Source organism: Athene noctua, chromosome 7, assembly GCF_965140245.1.
Source record: "Athene noctua chromosome 7, bAthNoc1.hap1.1, whole genome shotgun sequence".
Lineage (NCBI taxonomy): Eukaryota > Metazoa > Chordata > Aves > Strigiformes > Strigidae > Athene > Athene noctua.
The window spans coordinates 3045700-3066538 of record NC_134043.1 but is presented as its reverse complement, the minus strand read 5'-3'; the positions used below and the strand labels follow the sequence as shown (position 1 = coordinate 3066538).

Genomic DNA, 20839 nt, shown 5'->3' with positions numbered 1-20839 from the left:
AGAGCAATCTGGAAGTTAGAGGCTTGTGACATGAGAACTTTTTTCATCTTATGAATTAGTGATTTTGCCGTAACAGAATTTCCAGTGTCCTATTTTTGGATATGGAGATAATGATTTTCTGGTGGGAGTTAGAGAAATCCGAGTGCAGTTTATCAGAAACTCATTGGACTGGCTTCTTGGTGTAATATTTCTTACTTTCAGTGAGAGGGTTGAAATTTTAGCTGAATGAAACCAAACTGTTTGTGCAACTGAGAGACCAAGCCACAACAGTTTTGCAACTGTGCCCCCCTTTTTTTGTATGGGTCTGCTCATACTCCTTGAAACATGCCTCCCTGTTTTTTTTCTTTTTAAATTAGGTCCCAGCCCTAAAAAGTAGAGATGACTTTGGTGCCTGCATGGAACTGCAGGGATGTGATGGAGGGGGAGGAGGTCCATGGGGACTGCACTCTGCCTGTGTGTTACACTTCATAGGAGAGAAGAGGGAGAAAAATAATCTTAGTGTAGTTAGGCGGTAGTTAAAGCTTTCAAGCAGGACTGCAATGTGAATAGTAAATATCAATAATCTCAGTGACTTTCTTTTCTCTGCACTTGCTGTGTTTGTTGTTTTGGGTTTTTTTTTCCTTTAAAATGTAAAGAGTAAAATCTTCCTTTAAAATTTTTGGAGGGGGCTGTTTCTGATAAGTATCATCTCAGTTCTTGTCTAAAAGCAAGAAGTACTATGGAAAAAAAAAAAAGAAATCTTAGCTCTGTTATTTTAAACACTCTCTTATGTGAGCTGTTAGAATGGTAGATAGAAGTCATGACCTATCAAGTAGCTTGTATTCATCATTTCTGTTCCTTTACAGTCCCAGTGGGTCTTTATTATCCTGCTTGGAGCAGGTGAAGACTTACTTGCTGACTGATGGAACATGCAAGTGTGGCCTAGAATGTCCTCTTGTTCTTCCCAAGGTAAAGAAAAACATCATTTTGGATCTCTGTGCTCTAATCCTTATGAGCTATGTCAGCTGATGTGCTATGCCATGACTTAATCTCTGTTCAGATCTCATATATAAAATGAGATAAGTGGTATACACCCAAAGGTTTACCATAAAATACAAAATAAATCTCCCTTCTGCCTTCTCCCCTCATGGAAAATATCTGACTCTGTTTTTGTGACGTTTGAACATTAAACTGGAAGCCTACCATCAACAGCATCATGTTAACATGTGAGAGTTGGAGCCAGACACTGATTTAGGTGATGGCTTCAGTATCAGTTTCACGAATTTATCATCTGTACACAAATTGTAAACTTCATCTTAATTGCAGGGCAATCTCAAACACACATGGTCCTTTCTCCTTTTTTTCTCCATATGCTTGCTACTGAGGAGTGTTAAAAGTTCTGTTGCTAGATGACAGCTTCCGTGATTCTGTTTAGTTATTATAAATATATTCACTTTTTATTTATAATTTCAAAACATACTGTAAAAGTATCTTGTGGGCAATGTAGGAGCAGCCAGCTCTAAGGATCAGAGGTGAATTTAATTCGCTGTAAAATTTCAGGTTTAGGTATATTTGGTGAGCTGCTACCTATAACCATTATTTTAAACATTGGCATTTTTACTCTCAGGTCTTTAATTTTGATCCTGGAGCTGCTGTGAAGCAGAGAACTGCTGAAGATGTTAAAGCGGACGAAGATGTCACCAAACTATGCATACATAAAAGGAAAATTATTGCTGTGGCTACACTTCATAAAAGCATGGAAGCACCACATCCTTCACTAGTTCTAACTAGTCCTGGTGGTGGAACAAGTGAGTAAAATCACGCAGAATCATTTAATTACCTAATTTTAAATATACGTAATTACTGTGCAAAACCACCCCCAAAAGTCTAATGTATCTGTGAGTGCACTAGTAAACAGATTCAAGGCAAAACTGGAGTTAGTAATTAGAGAGATGTAGGTAGATAGGAAACGGTCTAAAAAGCAGGTCATCCCAGACTAAGAACGTGATTTTTTTGGAAAAGATATCAGATTGTTCTAGACAAAGAAAATACATTAGCTCTCATCTTTTGGAACTGTAGTAATATGTCTGATATTCTGTCACATGGGAAATTAGAGAAGCAGAATAAAGTGATTATAAAGGGATTAGAATGTGGCTAAGGACTTGGCTAAATGGGAAATTGTATTGCAAGGCAGAATATACAGCAAGAGAAGATCTCCTCTGTAATTTCTCAAGGATTATTTTTGGCGACCAACCTGGATTAACATTTTAATTATCCATATCAACAAAAAACCGAGATAATTTGTTGATGGGTGAAGTTGACAGGTATTACCAAAACAAGAGAAGATCAAAACATGGTGAAAAACTGGGGGAAATCATTGAGACCTGGCGTGAAAGAAAAGGTATGGCAACAAATCCTGTTAATTGTGAGGTTACTCACCTGGGGACTAGTGAAAAAAGCTATTAGCTGTAAATTATTGAGAAAGAAGACCTAGATATAGTAGCTGATCAAAGATGCCTGTGAGCAGTACCAGATGGCAGTGTGGTGCAGATCAGTGTGACTAGGAGAGAGAAGTACAAATGCTGTTGTCTGCACGCTGCCTTCCTGAGCCCCTGTTCTTGCTGGCGGCACTCAAGCTGAAATAGAGCAGAGGATCTTCTCAGAGTGAACTGCTAAACCTCTTTTATGAAAGTCATCTTAAAGCGTTTAGCTTGTTCAACCTGGCAAAATGGTTGCTGAAAGGAGATACCCTTGCCGTCAGTAAAGGCATCCGGAGAATCAGCACCAGAAAATAAAGCTGCTTAAGCTAAAGGCCAAAGTTAGCACTGAAAGAAACATCCAGAAAATCAGAGTCACGTAGAAACTCAAACTGAAAATTTGGTGCTTCCTAAGGATGACAAGGAAAAGTTCTGAAGTAGTCTTACAAATCCAAATGGTTACGCCAAAGAAGCAAAGTTACTCTTAAGACGGAGCTCGGTGAGTTTATATACTGTGATGCCTGCAACTTCTGGGAAAGGCCCTCAGTAATCTGAGAGATCTTGTGCACCATCTATTGCTGTAATAATAGCTGGGTAATTGCCAATCGCTCTGCAGCCTGACTTCAAAGAGGAAAATTTTCAGGATATAAAGATTAATAAATTTCAGGTAGGTAGGCAGTGCTAAGGTACCGGTGCTGTTCATAGTACTGGTATGCTCTTGCATTTCCAAATTTCCAAATTGCTACTTAAGATTTTAAAGCTTTGTTTAAATTTTTTGCAACGTAATTTATATTTTTTAAACTGAAAAATGCAGTTTCCCAAATTGCTATGCATTTTCCTTATTAATTTTTGTTATTAGTATTCAAATTACATTTTTGTTTTCAAAAAACTAGTAAAATGAAGGAGGTAAAACCAGATAAATATTAAAGACACAAGTCACATTTATGTGGTCTTACCTTCTCTGTTGATCAGACTTTTTGTGCACTAAGCAAAGAAGAAAATTTCCTGATAAATTGCCTCTGTAAACGAAATGTCTTTTCATTTATGCTCACTTACATTTGACCATTTGCTTAGGTCCAGAATTCAAGGTGAGGGTTCTCGTACATATTTCGTTCTGCAGTTCAGTCTTGAGATTTGTTCCCTAAATGAGCCTTTGGTTGTATTTTGGGAAAGGTAATATGTTTGTTTCTGTCATGATGTAGCTGCTTGAGCAAATAGGATGAAGGCAGGATTGTCAGTGCCATCTGTCTCCTATGGCCAGGCTGAAGGAAAGAAGGGAATTGGGTTCTTTTGAGTAGAAGAATTTAAAGGCACCTCTGAATTCATTTGAACATGAAATCTTTAGCTTGTTATTCAAGTTGAAGTTACATATTCAGAGGCTGCATGCCAGGCACTCCAAGCTGAGTTACAGATTCCCAGAGCAGCAAAACTGGCAGAAAGTCCGCCAGACGTGGAGCTGCTTGTGATGGTATTCTTAAAGTAAAACATTGAGGGGAAAAAAAAAAAAAAAAAAATCTTTAAAAAATAAAACTGATAGTAGTGGGCAGAAAAGGAAAGTGGTCTTGTGCTTGGAGGAAGGTCTGGCCTTAAAACTGGGATTTACAGGAAATTTTTCCATCGCAGAGGGCTTCACATGTCTACATGTGCAAACATCCCCAAGGCATTTATCTTGAAAACAAACATACAAGGTAGAGCCCTTTCTTAAATTTAGCAGCTTCACCCCAAGCTAAACAAGAACTTGTTGGAAAAGCTGCAGGAGAAGCCTGAATTCAGTAAAGCAGTAGAGGACAGTTTCCAGGAACAGATTAACTCAGAGGACTGGGGTGCCCGTGGCACCAGTGAGTGATGTGGAGCAGCCAGAGAAGCTGTGCCCTGCCTTGTGCAGGCATCGTCTCCTCTCTCTCTCTGCCTGGCTGAACAGAAATGTAGCCCAAAGTCGAATGGCTCCCCGTTCATCCTTCTCAGGGACAGCATTGGGGGCAGGACCCTTTTCTCTGTAGGGTGCAGAGAAGTTAGCCTAAACCCTCATTGGGCTTTGTTCCTCCTGTACTCAATAGATGGTGCCAGAGGCTCCTTTTCCCTGCGACAGTGATAGCCTGCGCCAGCTCTTTGAAGTGGTGATGCTGGAGATTCAGCAGTAGAACACTGGAGATGATGGTTAGAAAGAAGAAACAAAACGGAAGGGAAAAGATTTAAAGTTGCCCATATTTACTTAATCTTTATATGGGCTACGGAGTTAAGGTTTCTACAACTGCACGATGTAGTAGGGTAGCATGCACTGTGCCAGCAACTACTTGATGGTTTTGGTATTATTTCTGTTGAGGCAAAGGTTTAGCCAAAAGGTTTTCTAGCTTTTGTGAATATTTTCACACGCGGTAGTTTTGCACTGAAATGCGTGATAACGGATTTCAAAACAGTAACTGTCGTGTTTTTAATATCAGGTGCAACTCCGGTAGTTCCTACTCGAGCAGCAACTCCAAGATCAATGAGGAATAAATCACATGAAGGAATTACAAATTCTGTGATGCCAGAATGTAAGACTCCTTTCAAGTTGATGATAGGGGCATCTAATGCCATGGGTAGGCTTTATGTGCAAGAAATGGCTGGAAGCCAGCAACAAGAACTTCATTCTGTCTATCCTAGGCAGAGATTGGGGAGTAATGAACTCGGACAGAAGTCTCCGTATCGTGGCAGTCATGGTGGGATGCCCAGTCCAGCTTCATCGGGATCACAGATATACGGAGATGGCTCAATCTCTCCTAGGACTGACCCACTTGGAAGCCCTGATGTTTTCACAAGGAACAATCCCAGTTTTCATGGAGCACCCAACTCTAGTCCTATTCACATGAACAGGACGCCTCTGTCTCCACCATCAGTAATGCTACATGGTTCTCCCATACAGTCATCCTGTGCAATGGCTGGAAGGACTAATATACCTCTTTCCCCAACCTTGACCACAAAAAGCCCAGTAATGAAAAAACCCATGTGTAATTTTTCAACTGGTATGGAAATACCACGAGCAATGTTTCACCATAAACCGCCCCAAGGTCCACCCCCACCTCCTCCACCGCCTTCTTGTGCTCTTCAGAAAAAGCCATTAACATCAGAAAAGGATCCACTTGGCATACTTGACCCTATTCCTAGCAAACCAGTGAATCAGAACCCTGTTATCATTAACCCAACTACTTTCCATTCAAATGTCCACTCTCAGGTACCCGTGATGAATGTAAGCATGCCTCCTGCTGTCGTCCCTTTGCCAAGTAATCTTCCTTTGCCAACTGTAAAACCTGGTCACATGAACCATGGAAGTCATGTTCAAAGAGTTCAGCATTCTGCTTCAACTTCCCTCTCGCCTTCACCAGTGACATCCCCAGTTCATATGATGGGGTCCGGGATCGGAAGGATCGAGGCTTCTCCCCAAAGATCACGTTCTTCTTCCACGTCATCGGATCATGGAAATTTCCTGCTGCCTCCAGTAGGACCACAGTCATCCTGTAGTGGTATTAAAGTTCCTCCCAGGTCCCCGAGGTCAACAATAGGGTCACCAAGACCATCTATGCCATCTAGCCCTTCCACCAAGCATGATGGACTTAATCAGTACAAGGACATCCCTAACCCATTAATCGCTGGAATGAGTAATGTATTAAATCCTCCAAACAATGCAGTTTTTTCTACTGCATCGGCTGGAAGTGGTTCCTTGAAGAGTCAGCCTGGTTTGCTGGGAATGCCTTTAAATCAGATCTTGAACCAGCACAATGCTGCCTCTTTTCCAGCAAGTAGTTTACTCTCAGCAGCAGCCAAAGCACAGCTAGCAAATCAAAATAAACTTGCTGGTAACAACAATAACAGCAGTAGCAATTCTGGACCTGTTGCCAGCGGTGGCAACAACGAAGGACATAGCACTTTAAATACCATGTTCCCTCCTGCTGCCAATGTGCTTCTACCAACGACTGAAGGGCAAAGTGGCCGAGCAGCACTGAGAGACAAATTGATGTCTCAGCAAAAAGATCCTCTGAGAAAAAGAAAGCAGCCGACCACCACGGTGTTGAGTTTGCTGAGACAGTCTCAGTTGGACAGTTCTGGAGTTTCCAAAGCCGGATCTGATTTGATAAGAAAGCAAAGTCAAAGCTCCTTTCCCATCAGTTCTATGTCCCAGCTACTACAGTCCATGAGTTGTCAAAGCTCTCACATGAGCAGCAATAGTACCACCAGTTGTGGGAGCTCAAATACTGCTTTACCATGCTCTGGTAACCAGATGCATTTTGCAGACACCAGTATGAACTCTGGCAGTCTCCAGAACTCACTGGCACAGAGTTTACCCTTGCGAGGGGAAGGTGTGCACTGCCAGAACACAAACACTAACTTTGTCCACGGTACTAGCCCGGGCACAACCAACCATCTTGCAGGTTTAATAAATCAGATGCAGGCTAGTGGGAACTGTGGGATGCTCAGTCAGTCAGGAATGGCTTTAGGAAATTCATTACATCCGAACCCACCTCAGTCGAGAATCCAGGCATCCTCCACTCCAGTGATACCAAACAGCATTGTTAGCAGCTGTAATCAAACAAGTCCTGAAGCAGGTACGTTTCCTTCTAAAAGGATACCCCTATGTTTGACTGCTTGGAAATATATGATGACTATTTTGAAACGGGTTCCTTTTACGTATCTACTTTTTAATTTTGAATTTACCACTATGAAAAGTCTGCCTATTTCATGCTGATATCCAGAAACTCAAAAATAAAACTAATAAGAAAAAAACAGTGGTAGACTAAAATATATCTCCCTTTTCCAGAACAAAATCATCTTGGCCTCCTTCCTACAACAACTCTTGCTTTTATTATTAACTCCCACACACTCTGCATAAATAAAACCCACTCACTTTCGTACATACCCAGACCTCAGCTTTGGTCACTTGCCCAAATAAATTGGGGTATTTTTTTTGCAGCATGCCCTGCCCTGCTACTTCAACCCTAGAACGCTGTGGCTAACCTGGCAATGTATATTCAGGCTGTACATGTGTTCTTTGCTGCTTGCGTTGAAGAGTTGGTGTTATCAGAGATTGGAGCAGATACCAAGAGCACAAAAGTTTGCAAAATAACCTTTTTCAGGGACAGCGCGGGGGAGTGCCGAGTCTGTGTTTGCCTTTATCATGATAATTTTACTAAGTTGGTAATTAAATGGTTGAATAAACTGTATATTCCGTTGGAAGAGCGTAGAAAGATTTCCTGGTTTATTCATCAGCGAAGACTTGGAGAGGAAACAGGTATGCTGCTGTTAGTGTCTCCGTGCCGTTTAAAGGTAAAAGGGAGACAGCTCAAAAAATTTGTATTTCATTTAACTGCTACTGGTTGAACAAAATATGCGAGTTTGAAAGATGGTGCTGTGTTAATTTCTTAAGCAGAAAGAAAACCTTCCATCTGATGGTTTCAGCCTTACAGGTTGGTTAACTTTCAAAGCGTGTGTTTGATAGGATCAGAGCTAAACTGCATCAGGTCAAACGAAAGGAACTCTAAGCGTGCAAGTGGTCTCTCTCATTAACCCAAGAAAGAACCTGATATGTATTCCTGAGCTTCCTCCAAGAGAGCTGTTTATTCTTTGAAACACAGGATGGAATTATATGAAAACTGAATTATAGAAAAATAATTTTCTAACATTATGCTGGTCACAGTTTCTGAGGGTTTCTCTCCCGTTCCTGGGGAAAAAAAGGCAATTTTTTTCCTTAGCTATATTGGTGGTTTGTGTCGTAAGCAAGCAGCTATTAATCCTTGCATGGCTGTTTTGCCTTGTCATGCTGACAAAGAGGAGTATTTCCTGGTATAGTCTGTCTCTTCTGAGACCTTGTACTTTCTTCTGAATAGAACAAAGGTTTGCTTTTGCCTTAGGAGCTTGCTTTCCCGTCCCACTAAGCATACTACAAAATCCCTTTAGCGGGAACAATTTGGGTTTCCACCTCTTTTGAGTTCAGTGGGGACCACTGGTATGAATGGTTCTTCTGAATTGTCACTGTCCACACAGCTGGAGAAAGCTGTGAAGTTACTGTGGCATTGGACTAACTTGCCCTGCAGAGAACAGAAAAGACTGTTAACATGAGATAAGAGCCTGTGCACCAGCGATTACCTTCAAGAAGCTGAGCAGTAGTAATTCACCCCTGGGGAATGGGGTAAGGGTTGAAAAGGTCCAAGATTAACGTAAGTTTTACACTACATAAAAGTTATCAATAAAAGGTTGCTTAAAAACTATAAAAGTGGACTTCTGAGAACAAGAGTCCAAGTTCATCCCCGCGGGGGGATCTTCTTGCTCCTGCTCCATCACTTTAGACCCAGCCTTACGCTGTAGCCCTGCCCTGCTGCATGGTGGGGGGGGGGGCTGGGACCACTCCTGAAGGTTGCCTTAGGCCAGCAGCAGGGCTTGTCAGCATTCCTGTGTGAGTTAATCACAGCCTTTCCTTCTATCGCCAGTCCTTGGCTGAAGGCATGCTTGAATTTCTTCCCGAAAAGACAAATGCGACAGAACAAATCTGTGCGTGTGTCAAAGCCCCGTGAAGAAACGTTTCAACATAAACAGCCAATTTACTTCTCACCGACGTAGGAATAGTAATATGTATATAACCCCACCTGGGAACTTCTGCTGCGGTATTTCTACAGACTGGTATTGCTGATACCTTGGAGATAGCTGATAGAATTATAGCAATATAATTATAGGGCCCTAAACTGACACTTTTTTCCTTATCTAAATGATAAATGGTAGTTCCGTGTAGGCAAAGACTAGAAAGATTTGAATACGTTCCCTACTACCAAAGGGGTTTGTTTCTTTTGTTTCGATGCTTGCAAAATGCACACAGCCTGCATTTAATTATTTTATTACTATCCATGATGGCTCAAAGCCTACAGACCTGTATTCCTCTTTAAGATGAAATTCCAGATTCTGTTACCTTTGTGTTATTCCCAGGGGCAAGGCCCTAAAATGCTGCATAAACCTTCATCCAGCCTCCTGCCTGAGTCATTGCAGCAGCGTGGGGCTCGGATGGAAGATTTAAATCTAATCAATATCCTCTGAAAATCCAGATACGGGCAGTTTGGGTTCTTTGCAGGAGGATGGAAGCGCACTTTCCGTGAAACGAGTGCGAAATGTTGAGTATTTTGAATTAATAACAACCTTTAAAAATAAAAGTTAGCTACCACTCTGCATTCAGTTACGTAGAAAAAAAAAAAAAAACTGATAAAGGGTGTATTGGGCATTGTTCTGTACGGAGGCGTAGAGGGTTGTTAGTTTTGGTGGATGGAGCTGAGCCGTGTCAGACATGCCGTGTGAACCCTGCGTTCGGGAGCAGTTTAGCTGAGTAAGATGTCTTCAGAAAACTCTTGCGTTCCTATTTGAGTTTGTGGCTTTTTTTTTTTTTTTCCTTTTCCCCCCTTTGTTTTTAAGTATTTTAATTGCTAAATCTGTTTTCTGTTTCTGTGCCAGCATTCAGAATAGTTACTAATCAGAAAATAGTTCCTGAGAGGAAAAAAAATACTGAGAATCGCCACAGTTAGATAGCTGGTTATTGCCTAAGCTTTTAATTATATTTTAACCACATGGACTGAGGTTTATTATTCTCGGGTTTGTTTTCTTCTTCCGCAGATAATATCTTTAGTTTCCAGGTAATTTTCAGTATGAGTGTGATGGAATTAAAAATGAATAAATACAAAAATAAAAATTTATATTTATGCGGTAGAATGCTTTTGCAGTTTTCCAAGTTTGAGCCCTTGAAAACCAGTTATCCTTAATTAATTTTTATTAACAATTTGTGTCTCTCAATTATATGGTATTTGGGTTACAAACCCTGTTTAATAAGAGCTGTCTTACAGGAAGAGCTAGCAGTAGGTCTGTACAGCTTCTTTAGGGCTATTCCTTTGAAAAAAGTCTATTTTTTGCCAGGAGACTGGGTCCCAGACTCATTTTTTCTAATGAGTGGTGTTAATATTTCAGTTAACCTTTGACGCTGTCTTCCTCATTAATCAAGCCCTCAGACTTCTCATACAAACTGAAGGGAGAATCCAGTTTGGCAGCTTTAAGTTTTTTTCATTAAGCCACTTTGCTTCTCTTTGGATTTGCCTGTTCTTTTTGTAAAATGGGACTGTGTCCGTGCGATATATTTTATTGTAGATTTTGGTTCGTGGTTTTTTTTTTTTCTTGATGATAGCATGTGCCATTAGTCCAAAAGTTCACAACGTAAAAAATCTGTGTGTGAGTCAACATTCAACATGCAAATCCTGCTAAGAATGCAACATGCATAAATAATGGGATAGATGAAAATAAGCGAAAAATATTTGGGAGTAAAAGCTATACACAGGTGATAAGGGAAATCGAGAGAACTAATATCATAACTGTAGTGAATAGAAATAAAGATGGTAAGTTGTCCCAAGTATCAGAACATCACAAATATGAGAAACTCTAGTTTTGCAGTGACAAATAAAGGGCAGAGTTGGCATACAAGGGCTATATCCCTTTGCTAGACTCGGAACAGTAATTTTTACTGGCGAAATCTACAGAATAAAAAAATATTAAAATATAATTAAATAGGGAGGAGTGCACAGGACCAGTACCAGTCACTGAGGACCTTCTGTCCCACTCAGACAGAATTGATTTTAATACAGACAAGGACAGTGTAATATAATTGGGAATGGAACGTTGCCCTGGAAAACAGTGACTCGGAGGGTTTTAGGAGGCTTTGACTTAACAGATTTAATGAAAACTGTCAGGTCAGTGAGGTTGCAAACAAACAAAGAAACAAAAAAAAAGATGCTGGCTGGATCCTTGGAAACATAAAAATGGGAATAGGAGACGGAACTGTGGGTGCTCCTAGCTCAGTGTGCAGTTAAGAAAACCAGAGTGAGGATGTGATGTTCTGGCTAGTGGTCACTCCTCGGGAAAGGTACAGAAAAAAACCCAGCAATTTCAAAAGAGGGAGGCAAAATTGCTCTGGGTGGTTGTGGATCAGGCCCCGGGACGTAAGCCCAGAGGCAGCGTCTGTGCTCTGCTGTATAGAAGATCCCGAAGTCAGGCTCCACTCCCACGCCCTGAGCCTGTCAGCAGGCCAGATGCCAGCAAGTCAAGCTGGATGTGAGGTATTCCAGCACTTGGGAATTCCCTGGAATCTCCTCTGTCAAAGAAGTAGCCAAGGAATAGTATCTCTTCCTACAAGTATTTATTCTTGGGCACTATCTGAAAAGGTGGAGGGCTGAATTATTTTTACCTTGTTGGCAGGCATTCGCTGACAACTTCCAGCGCTGAAAGCTGGTACATTCATCATCAAAGAGACGAGTGGTTTCCTTTTAGTGAGAATACTAAGTGTTGAAATACTCTAGGAGAGGACATGCTGAGTGTATGAATGGAAAAAAGAAATTTCATAACCCAAGTGTGCATAGGAACGTTTTGAGCGATGATGGTGGGCGCTTCCGACCTGAGCATCTGCTCAGCTCGGCCCCCCTCGTGCTGCCCTCCCGAACTGACCTTTGGGTGGCGCAGAGGCTGCTCAGAATACTTAAACATCTGTGTTAAATGGTATAATGTAACCTCGTTAGCAGGGTTTCAGCCCAGTTTAACGTAAAAGACTCATGAAAGATGGGGATTTTTTTGCCAAACTGACAGTTGGCTCGAGCTGGCCGAAGCTGAGCGATCAGTGATTGTCTTGCAGAACCAGAAGCTATCTTGGTGATAATCAGACTACAGCTTAGACAAAAATTTATTTTCAGATCAGAACGGCCTTTGGGTTTTTTTCTTCTTCAGTAGCATGAGAGGACAGGTCCCAGTTCTCTGCTATTTGTAATGGTTTGTTTCCTCTTGCTTTTTGCCTGTAGCACAAGGCTGTGTCTCCTGAGGAGTGTATTGCTTTAGTCTTAACTAAAGAATTTTTGTCCTTAGTCTAGGTGAAAAACAACAATGAAAAGTATTGCTTCAGATTTTAAATTGTGAACCTGTTTTATTTTGTAGTTCGGGTTGAATATTCTCCCTTACCTTCTGGGAGAGCTGATGCTTTAGATGGAAAGGAATGATGCAGTCGCGTCCGTATTTTGACAACATGAGGAACCTAAAGCATAAAGTGTGACGTGAATAAAAGGTTACGTGGGCTGTTGGCACGTAGTGGTAGTTACCAATGTAATGTAGGCCCTTGCTTCTCTGAAAATGGTCTTTCCCGTGCATCGAAGAAGATGGAATAGTGTAGAATATATCACATTAAATGTGTACAAAGCGACATGTGAGTCTCTGGATTTGCTCCCCAAAATTACTTTTATATATCATAGTGTTAGCAAATCAGTAAAATATTTTTACTTTAAATTCAGGGGAGTATCTGGCTGGCATCCTTTATGGAGCTTGTTATGTCTGAGAAAAGTGTCTTATTAAGCTGAAATAACCCCTAGACAGGATGGCAACCAGCTCCTCTTCTAATTATAAAGCCAGTTGAAATGTTCTATTGATTTTGGGTTTCGGTGTTTATATAAATGTACAGAGGGACTTTTCTCCAGTGGGGGGGATGGGGTGTGATTATAAGGAATCAGTGTTATTTAAATCTGGAACTGCTTTTCAACATTCTACCCTATTTCCCTTGTTATTATTTTTTGGGGGAAAGAAATGGTTATTTTTCTATTCAAATGAGAACTGTAAAGAATGGGGAAAGTGTTCTCCACGAAGAATAAAGTTTCCAGGTATGAGACATACATGGTAGGTCAGGTCTGCTCCCTACCCTGCCACTGAAATGAATATTCTCGTTTATTTTCTCTTTTTAAGTCTTGATAGAAGATTTATGCACAAAACCACTCTCATTCTCTGAACGTGAAATAATTACTGACTTAGTAGGCATCAGCAATCGTATTAGGTAAAACTTAATTGTTAACATGATAGACTTTTATGCAGTCGGTATAAACATACTTGCTAGCATGAGATTTACAATAGAAGAAAAATTTGGAAGTGGAATAGATTTTTGTTTTCAAATTACCTCTATTTATGAATGTTTATTGTTGGCAAGTGCTAGCAAATTGGAAAAACTTGGGAATCGGCTCAATCTCTACTTAATTAAACTCAGTTGTTTAGTACGGGGAGCTGCAATGAGTAAGCTTCTAATTTTAGTAGAAGTGGAAAAAGGAAATGTGGGAATAATTTATTTATAGCTAGATCAGACATGTTATGCTGGTTGAGTTTTGGTGAGTGAAGATCAGAAATGGTAACGCTAACCGAGCGCTGGCTTGTCGAGGGTTGTGACGGGATCCCGTGCCACTTCTCCCGCATCCCGGGGCACGTGCTCCAGGGACAGCGCTCTGTCGTGAAAGATGTGGAGTGACGTAGAGCCCAACATTGCTACTACATCCTTCATCCTTGTCCTTGAACTTGATACTGTCGATGTGTATTAGCGATACTCCGAATTCACCCGCTGTTTGGGGCCCTTCAGGCACTGTCGTGCCTAGTTTGTGAATCCCAGTGGCGTTACCTCTGAGATAAACACCAAGATTAGAAGTTCAGCTCTGCTGAGCTCTGCTTACCAAGCACATCGCTTGCTTAGACACACAGCTTGGGTTCTTCTTTTCTTATCATTTGAATATGCTAGTAACTCACAGTCTTTTTTAGTTAACCAGACTCTTACTTGGTGAGGGTTTAAACTGCCATACATTTTCCTAGGAATTTATATTAATAAAAATCAGAGGATTTGTAAAAAAGAATAATAAAATAATGCAGAAAGATGAGTCTTATTTTACTAAAGATATGACTGTGAAGAAAAGCTGAATTCATTATATGAGATTTATCATACATATTTATCTCTCGCCATCTTCTGAAAATATTCTTAAGCAGAACCAGTGGGCAACTCCAAAATTTGCTAGAGGATGGAGTGGGGACTACTGAAAGAAATAATGCTTTTTGTTGAATTTTTAGTTTCCAAATTCGCAATAAAATGTTTTACCTCATCTGGAATGCATCTCCTACAACTGTGAATGGGGGAGTGATACAGGACGAGATCAGACTAAGTGCTGAGATCAGACTAAGCGCTGAGAAAACACTGAAAGACTATTTCCTTCATTTGTATGCTGTTGTCTTGACAGTTTTTTACTAGAAGGCTGCTTCTGTTTCTGTTAACAGCTAAGCACGTAAGAATAGTTTTCCCAAAGTTGTTTTAAAAACAGCAGTGATGGTAAAATGCAGAAGTCGGAAGAGGCAGGGGCACAGAGAAGAGCCAAGACCAAAATTCAGTCAGATATTTTTCAAAAAAAAGCCTAATTTTAAGCATTTCTATTCTCCTAGAAACTGCTTTGGGCTTTTTGCCCTTCCCTCAAAATTTTGACAAACTCATTCTTGGCTAAGTCGCTTTTCAAAAGATGCAGAGACTGCATGCTGTAGTCCTCGGGTGATTTTCATCCTTAAAATAGTCTGTTAAAGGAAAAGTTTGAAAAACTCTATTAAGAATGGGGCCAACGTTACAGCTGTTTTATTGTCAGTTAAAAAAAAAAAAAAGAAAAAATGATCATGCAGCATTATGGCATTGGTAGTCATAGTAATACAGTTAGCTGCTACAGTGATAAGCGTGGTGTTATGGATAGGCAGTTAGATCTCTTCCACAGAAAGGCACATTTTGTGTGGACGGGGTGTCGTATATGAAGGGAGTCCACATTTTTAACTGGTTTTGCTGGACTGAGAAGGATGTTTTATTTATTGGTTCGTTGTTTGTGATTTCTCTTGTCTCACGGGAGTGCACGATCTCGATAAGGGCAACACCTGACAGTCGTTTGTGGTTAACTGCTGAATTATGGTTTCTTCGGAATTGAAAGCACTATAATAAATGTGATACCAGATAAACATCTTAAATGTTTTCCATTCCAAAAAGAAAATGGGAGAATATAATTATAAAAAATGCATAGCACTTGGTTCTAAGTTTATAGGTAAGTGATTGAATGTGTAGTTAAAGCAAGAACATATTGTCTCAAATTTGTAAGGAATATGAGGTCGTATCATTTCCATCAGCGATTATGCTTCTGTGAAATTCAAGCCTCTTAAAATTGTTAATTTAACAATATTGCCACTGATGCAAACTGTGTGTTCGTATCTCTAAGGTGATATTAATTCTTATTTCATATTAGTATTGCAGTAGCTTCTGGAGGCCTCGAGCATGGATTGGTGACCCTGTGCGGTAGAAGTTGCACAAACCATTTGAGATATAGTAGTAATTACAATGCCTAAGTAACCTTTGGTACTTTCACACCTTCATAATCTCAGGCTAAGGCATACGCAGTGAAACTTCCCTCTCTCCACTCTCGCTGGATCTTTTTGAAAGGATCGTGCGGGTTTCTTCTGCAAGAGCTACTGAGTTTTACTCTAGGAGAAGACAGAAGTGGTGGGGGGTTTAGCATGAAGTTCATTACACGACCAAGGAGTTAAATGTGAGTTTCTCACAAGGATTTCAAAAACTTGAAATGTTCTATATTGAAAAAGTAATAAAGAAAATACCAAATATAAAATCAAGCTAGCTGCATTTTTATTGAATAAATAGAAAAGTAAGAATTGAAAAAGTGGTATCTATAAGATTTATTTGTTCTCAACTCTTAAAATGTTTTAGGTGTTAACGGTTAATGAGCAAGTTCTGCACTTTTAAGTTTCTTAAGTACTTAATACACCTGCCTTATCAGTTACTTTTATTCCACTGTACTGTTGAGACTATTGAAAAACTAGAATACATAATGGATAGTTTCTTACAGAGAAATGCATTGTAAAATATTATTTGCATTATCATTTTCTAATTGGTATGCTTTAACTGCAATTTTTTAGGAAAATACATATATAGTTAGTGTTCTTTGATTTGGTAGAAATACTTCTGGCATCTGAAGACTACAATGGTTTGCTTTCAGCTTGAATTGTCTGGTTTATAAGGAAGCTGAGCATTATTCACAGTGTGTGAAGCCATTACTGTTCCTACATATTTTTATGCAGACACAATTCTGCCGCGGCTGCAGAAATGATAGATGGGTTTTGACTCTTTCCTTTGTTTAGTTTGAAATCGATAGCTCATACCCCAACTTTTCTTTCTGAGGACAGCCATTGAAGCTTGCTGTACAAGTCTTCGTATTGTTCAAGTCTTGATATTGTTTAAAAAACAGGACTCAAAATGAGATAGACCTCTGACTGTATCCCACCATCCCAACAGCATATGTGTACGTATGTGTTCCTGTCTTTTCATGACAGGACAATGTTGAGATATAAATATCTTCCAGTCTTATTTCTCTAAGTGAGCAGGGATAGTGAATCTTCTTGAACACAAACTGATTTCATAACACCCATTATTTTATTGCATCTGCTTAAGAATACCTGTCAAGCAATCGTTTAAGAAAAGGTAGACGGATAAAATTCACGCAGGAAAATAAACCCACTTTCAAAAGAAAGCAAAATAAAAATGCTCATAAATAAAATACTATAGGTTGCAAAGTATTAATTTTAAACATGTATATCCTGTTCGATTTCCATTTATTCACTCCCAGAACATTTATTTGACCCTCTAAGAGAACAATAGATCTACGTTTCCAGCATTCTGGATATTTCTTCTTCCACTGCATTACAAAGATGGTTCCTTTTTTTTCAACAACTGGCAGAAGAACTTTTGGCAGGCATCTCAGTCTGCAGGAGCTGGAAGCCGGTGTTTGTCTTGGGCTTTTATAGCTTTTAGTCTAACTCCTTCATCTTTTTTTCATTCTACTTTTAAGAGCTTCTGATTATGAAGGACAGTCGTTTACTGAGCTAACATGTACAATGCCTTGGGTTTCCAGGATTGAAAATACCATGGTTTTATGAAACTTGGAATCAAACTTGTGATTTCCTTTCAGCTTTCAACACCCATCCGCATTTCTCATCAAAAATCTCCCAACTGTCATCTTGGAGCCTGGATACAGTAATTTGTATTGTTTCGTGACAGAGTGTTGGGCGAGCTAACGCACTGTTGAAAGTCTTTGGTGCTGTGGTGCATCTTCTTTTCTTCTGGCTGTCTTCCTTCTCCAGGCCCGAAGGAAATGGAAGTGGTCAGGACTGCAGTGCTGTTTTCCTTCCGGCACTGCTGGCCAAGACAACTTGTTTGCATAGGGATCTTTTTTCAGCTGACATCCACCATCTGGTTCCACCATCATCCTGCCCTCTTTGAAAATTCTAGTAAATACAATGTATAGGTCTAGATTTCACTTTGAATAAAGGACAGACCTCAAGAGACATCCAGAGTCAGTTCCAGATCACAGCTGCTGTGCTTTGATGCTATTGCCTGGTTTGAAAGGACAGGCCTCTTACTAGGACTTCCCTCTCTTGTACTCACAGTGTAGCTTACACCGTTGCTTTGATGCAGCGTGTTACGTTTTTCCGTGCTGTTTCAGAGAATTCTTCACATCTTCACGCTGCCGATGCTGGGCATCGTTTTCTTCTCATTGCACCTGGTCTCCTCGTGAGCCAGAAGGACAAGACTGCTCACCTTCGTCCTGGATGTTGGAGATTTCATGTTGAAACTGGGGAGGGACAGTTCAGAGGCTCACTGAGGACTCTCGTCATCCTCCCAGAGGAAGATGGTCTCCTGCACCTTGTTGATGCAGCACTATCAATCACAATTATGGAAATTATACATCTTTTATAAAAGGGAAATAATAATACAGATTTTGTCTTTGGGATTGGGGCCAAACATTCAGAAGATGTCTAGCAGCACTATATTTTAATGAGAATGGGTGTGCATGCATTTCTTCATCTGGAATATTGACTCGTTGGAGATGGTATTTTGGAAGAGATCCAGAAATCATGTTCTGTCAGTTCAGTCTGTCGCTGATAATAATTTGTCCCAGAATGCAGTTGGAAATACTGTATTAGCTAGTACCCAGTTCAGGACATTTCTACACCAATTCCTACTGTGTCTTCCTGTGAGGCAAGTTTAACAGAAGCTGGGGGGGGGATATTTGTCTGTGTTTTCTTTTCCTGATGAAGCCTGGCTGCCCATCACCTCTTCAACTCCCAAATTTCTCAAGTCTGCATTGACATAAGGACATATTTTCTTCCTCCTACTCAGAATTCATTAAGATTTTTTTTTTTCCCCCAGTAGCAATTAATTAATTGCCTAATTAATCTGGAGAAAGGGCAAGTGTTGAATGCACTCTGGACCTCTCAGGTTAGATCTCCAGAAGTGGTGTTTGACAGGGGTTAGGAAACAGCAGTGCTTGTACCTAGCAACAATTTTACAAGTTAGAGGTTTGCTTCACGCCAAATACTCTTCCATGTGGTCATTTCCCTGAGTGGAATGGAAAATAGGATCATCAATAAATTAGAAACAGAGATTAGATCCACATGAAAATACCAAAATTAGGTTTTATATTCAGGAGAGTGCTATATATAGAATACTTTTCCTCATGCCTGGGTTAAAAATCTATCCATGTGCTGTTTAACACATGGAATACAACTTGTGCTAGTGAGGGAAGCTTTCTGTAGCCACCAAGGAAAAAGCTTGTGTATCTCTTTCCCTATTGCAGGAGTAAAGAGTTTCCAAAAAAAAAAAATACTGCCTGAAACGAACTCATGCCTTAGAAGGTCCAGTATATCAGAGTATTCCTGCAGGTCAGGCTAAGCTGATGGTAGCCTGCTTTTATCTATATGACAGTAAGATTTTATGTGGAAGGTTATTTACAAGTGAGAGGAATGGCCATCTGATGATGTTTGGGTATTACCTGGCCATTTTAAACTAGATTACAACTGGAGAGACTCACATTAAGTGTGTCTCAAAGTGCAGTGACAGTTTTGGTTCAGTAAGCAATTTTTCAACCAACATTATTTAAGAGGCCTGATGTATTTTTAAGGACGGTAGGCATCCATCTTGTGTCATTTGAGTGGTTCAGCAGATTCCTCTGTTAAAGCCATGTAGGAATGACTTTCGAAAGGTGTTTCTTAAATCTGTAGTTTGTTCTCTGGGACTTTTCCTAATATTGAAATCCTTGGAGTGTCCGTTCTGGATACTGATTCAAACAAAACAAAAAAATTTGAAAATTCCCTTTTTTGTGAGCAGTTACTTGATAGTTAATGATGTGTATCTTATTGTTAATAAAGTGTACAGTTAATAATAAGTACAGAGCTGTGGGCTCTGTAACATACTGATCCATTACAAGCCTGACATGAGAGGTTGATACTATTATAACTGGGTATGTTTTCTTTTCTCTGGTGAAACAAAAAGAATTTGCTTCTAGCCACAAAGATCATAAAGACTTTTCTATTATTTTTCTAAAAGTGCAGTTTAAAATATTTCAGAAATTAGTAAAAAAAAAAAAAAAAAAAAAAAAGGAAGATGTGCAGTTATGTTTTAGTTTAGCTTCCCTGGAATTTTTGTAATTGAGTTTGAGTAGCCAGAGTTTATGGTTGTATGATAAAAATAAATAGTAAACATACACGTTGAATTTAACTGTACGCTATGTTGCTCATTTGTATGAACTGTGTTTTACTATTGGCTTATTTACAAAATTAGCAAAATACTCAAAGGAAAGAAAAAGGTGCACGCGCATGAAAAAATCTTTTTAACTTGTCATCTCAGTAGGTCACGTATGCCTTGATGTGTAAACACGTGCTTGAGAGAATCTTTCTTTTTCTTCTGCTGTGTTTCATTTTGGAGGCATTGCCAGAGGTGGCTTCTCTCCAGTAACCAGTAGTAGGACAGATACGCTGGCAGAAAGCAAACTCACGTGCCGTAGCTGTGCTTTTCATTGATCTCTACCAGTAGGTTTGCTGTTACTAGCTTCATCTTAATTTGGAATAATTTCTGAGCAGCTTGTCTGATTAGCAGCTTTTTATTGACTTTTATTGGGAAGGTGTCTATCGTTTGGGAACCTGTACTGCTGAGCTAGAAAGCCAGGGGGGGTGTGGGGGACAGTTTCTCAGTGTATTTGAGGCATTTGCCAGGCCCAGAGGTGTCCAGATATAGAGATTCACCGTTCCTGCCTGATCTGAAATGTTAGACACCAAAGTGTAAGTGGAAATCCAGTGGGACATACATTTTCAGTGCACGGTTGGGTTTTTGTTCCTCAAGTGCATATCTGGCTTTTTGTTTCAAACTGCTGCCTAGAGAAACGTTCTTGTCGTGAAACTGCTTTTATTGCTTTGTTAACATATTTCTCATCACACCAGAACAGGATATCCTCTGCTTTATAATTACAATTTGTTCTTACTTTATCTTTTGTTAATTTATTATTTAATTTCTTGTACTGAAATGTGATAATGGTACCTGGGAGAGAAGGTGTGATCTTTCTTCTCACAAATTCAATGCAGTGCCTCGTGTGCTGTGTTAATTTTGTACCTTTTCGAGTTGTCATTACATTACAGTACTTGAAAAATGGTCTTTTAAGTTACAAACGATGTAAAGA

At 39.9% G+C, this 20839-nt stretch overlaps 1 protein-coding gene across 8 annotated transcripts in view; it reads left to right on the top strand.

Annotated features, from left to right (window-relative positions):
- Positions 1-20839, top strand: part of MBD5 (methyl-CpG binding domain protein 5) — a 150406-nt gene that overhangs the window by 104367 nt on the left and 25200 nt on the right. For all 8 annotated transcript variants that reach the window (XM_074910101.1, XM_074910097.1, XM_074910095.1 and 5 more), the window contains 3 exons: positions 846-948; positions 1607-1787; positions 4898-7036. In XM_074910101.1, the coding sequence (XP_074766202.1) occupies positions 846-948; positions 1607-1787; positions 4898-7036 (2423 nt within the window). The remainder of the gene's footprint in view (positions 1-845; positions 949-1606; positions 1788-4897; positions 7037-20839) is intronic.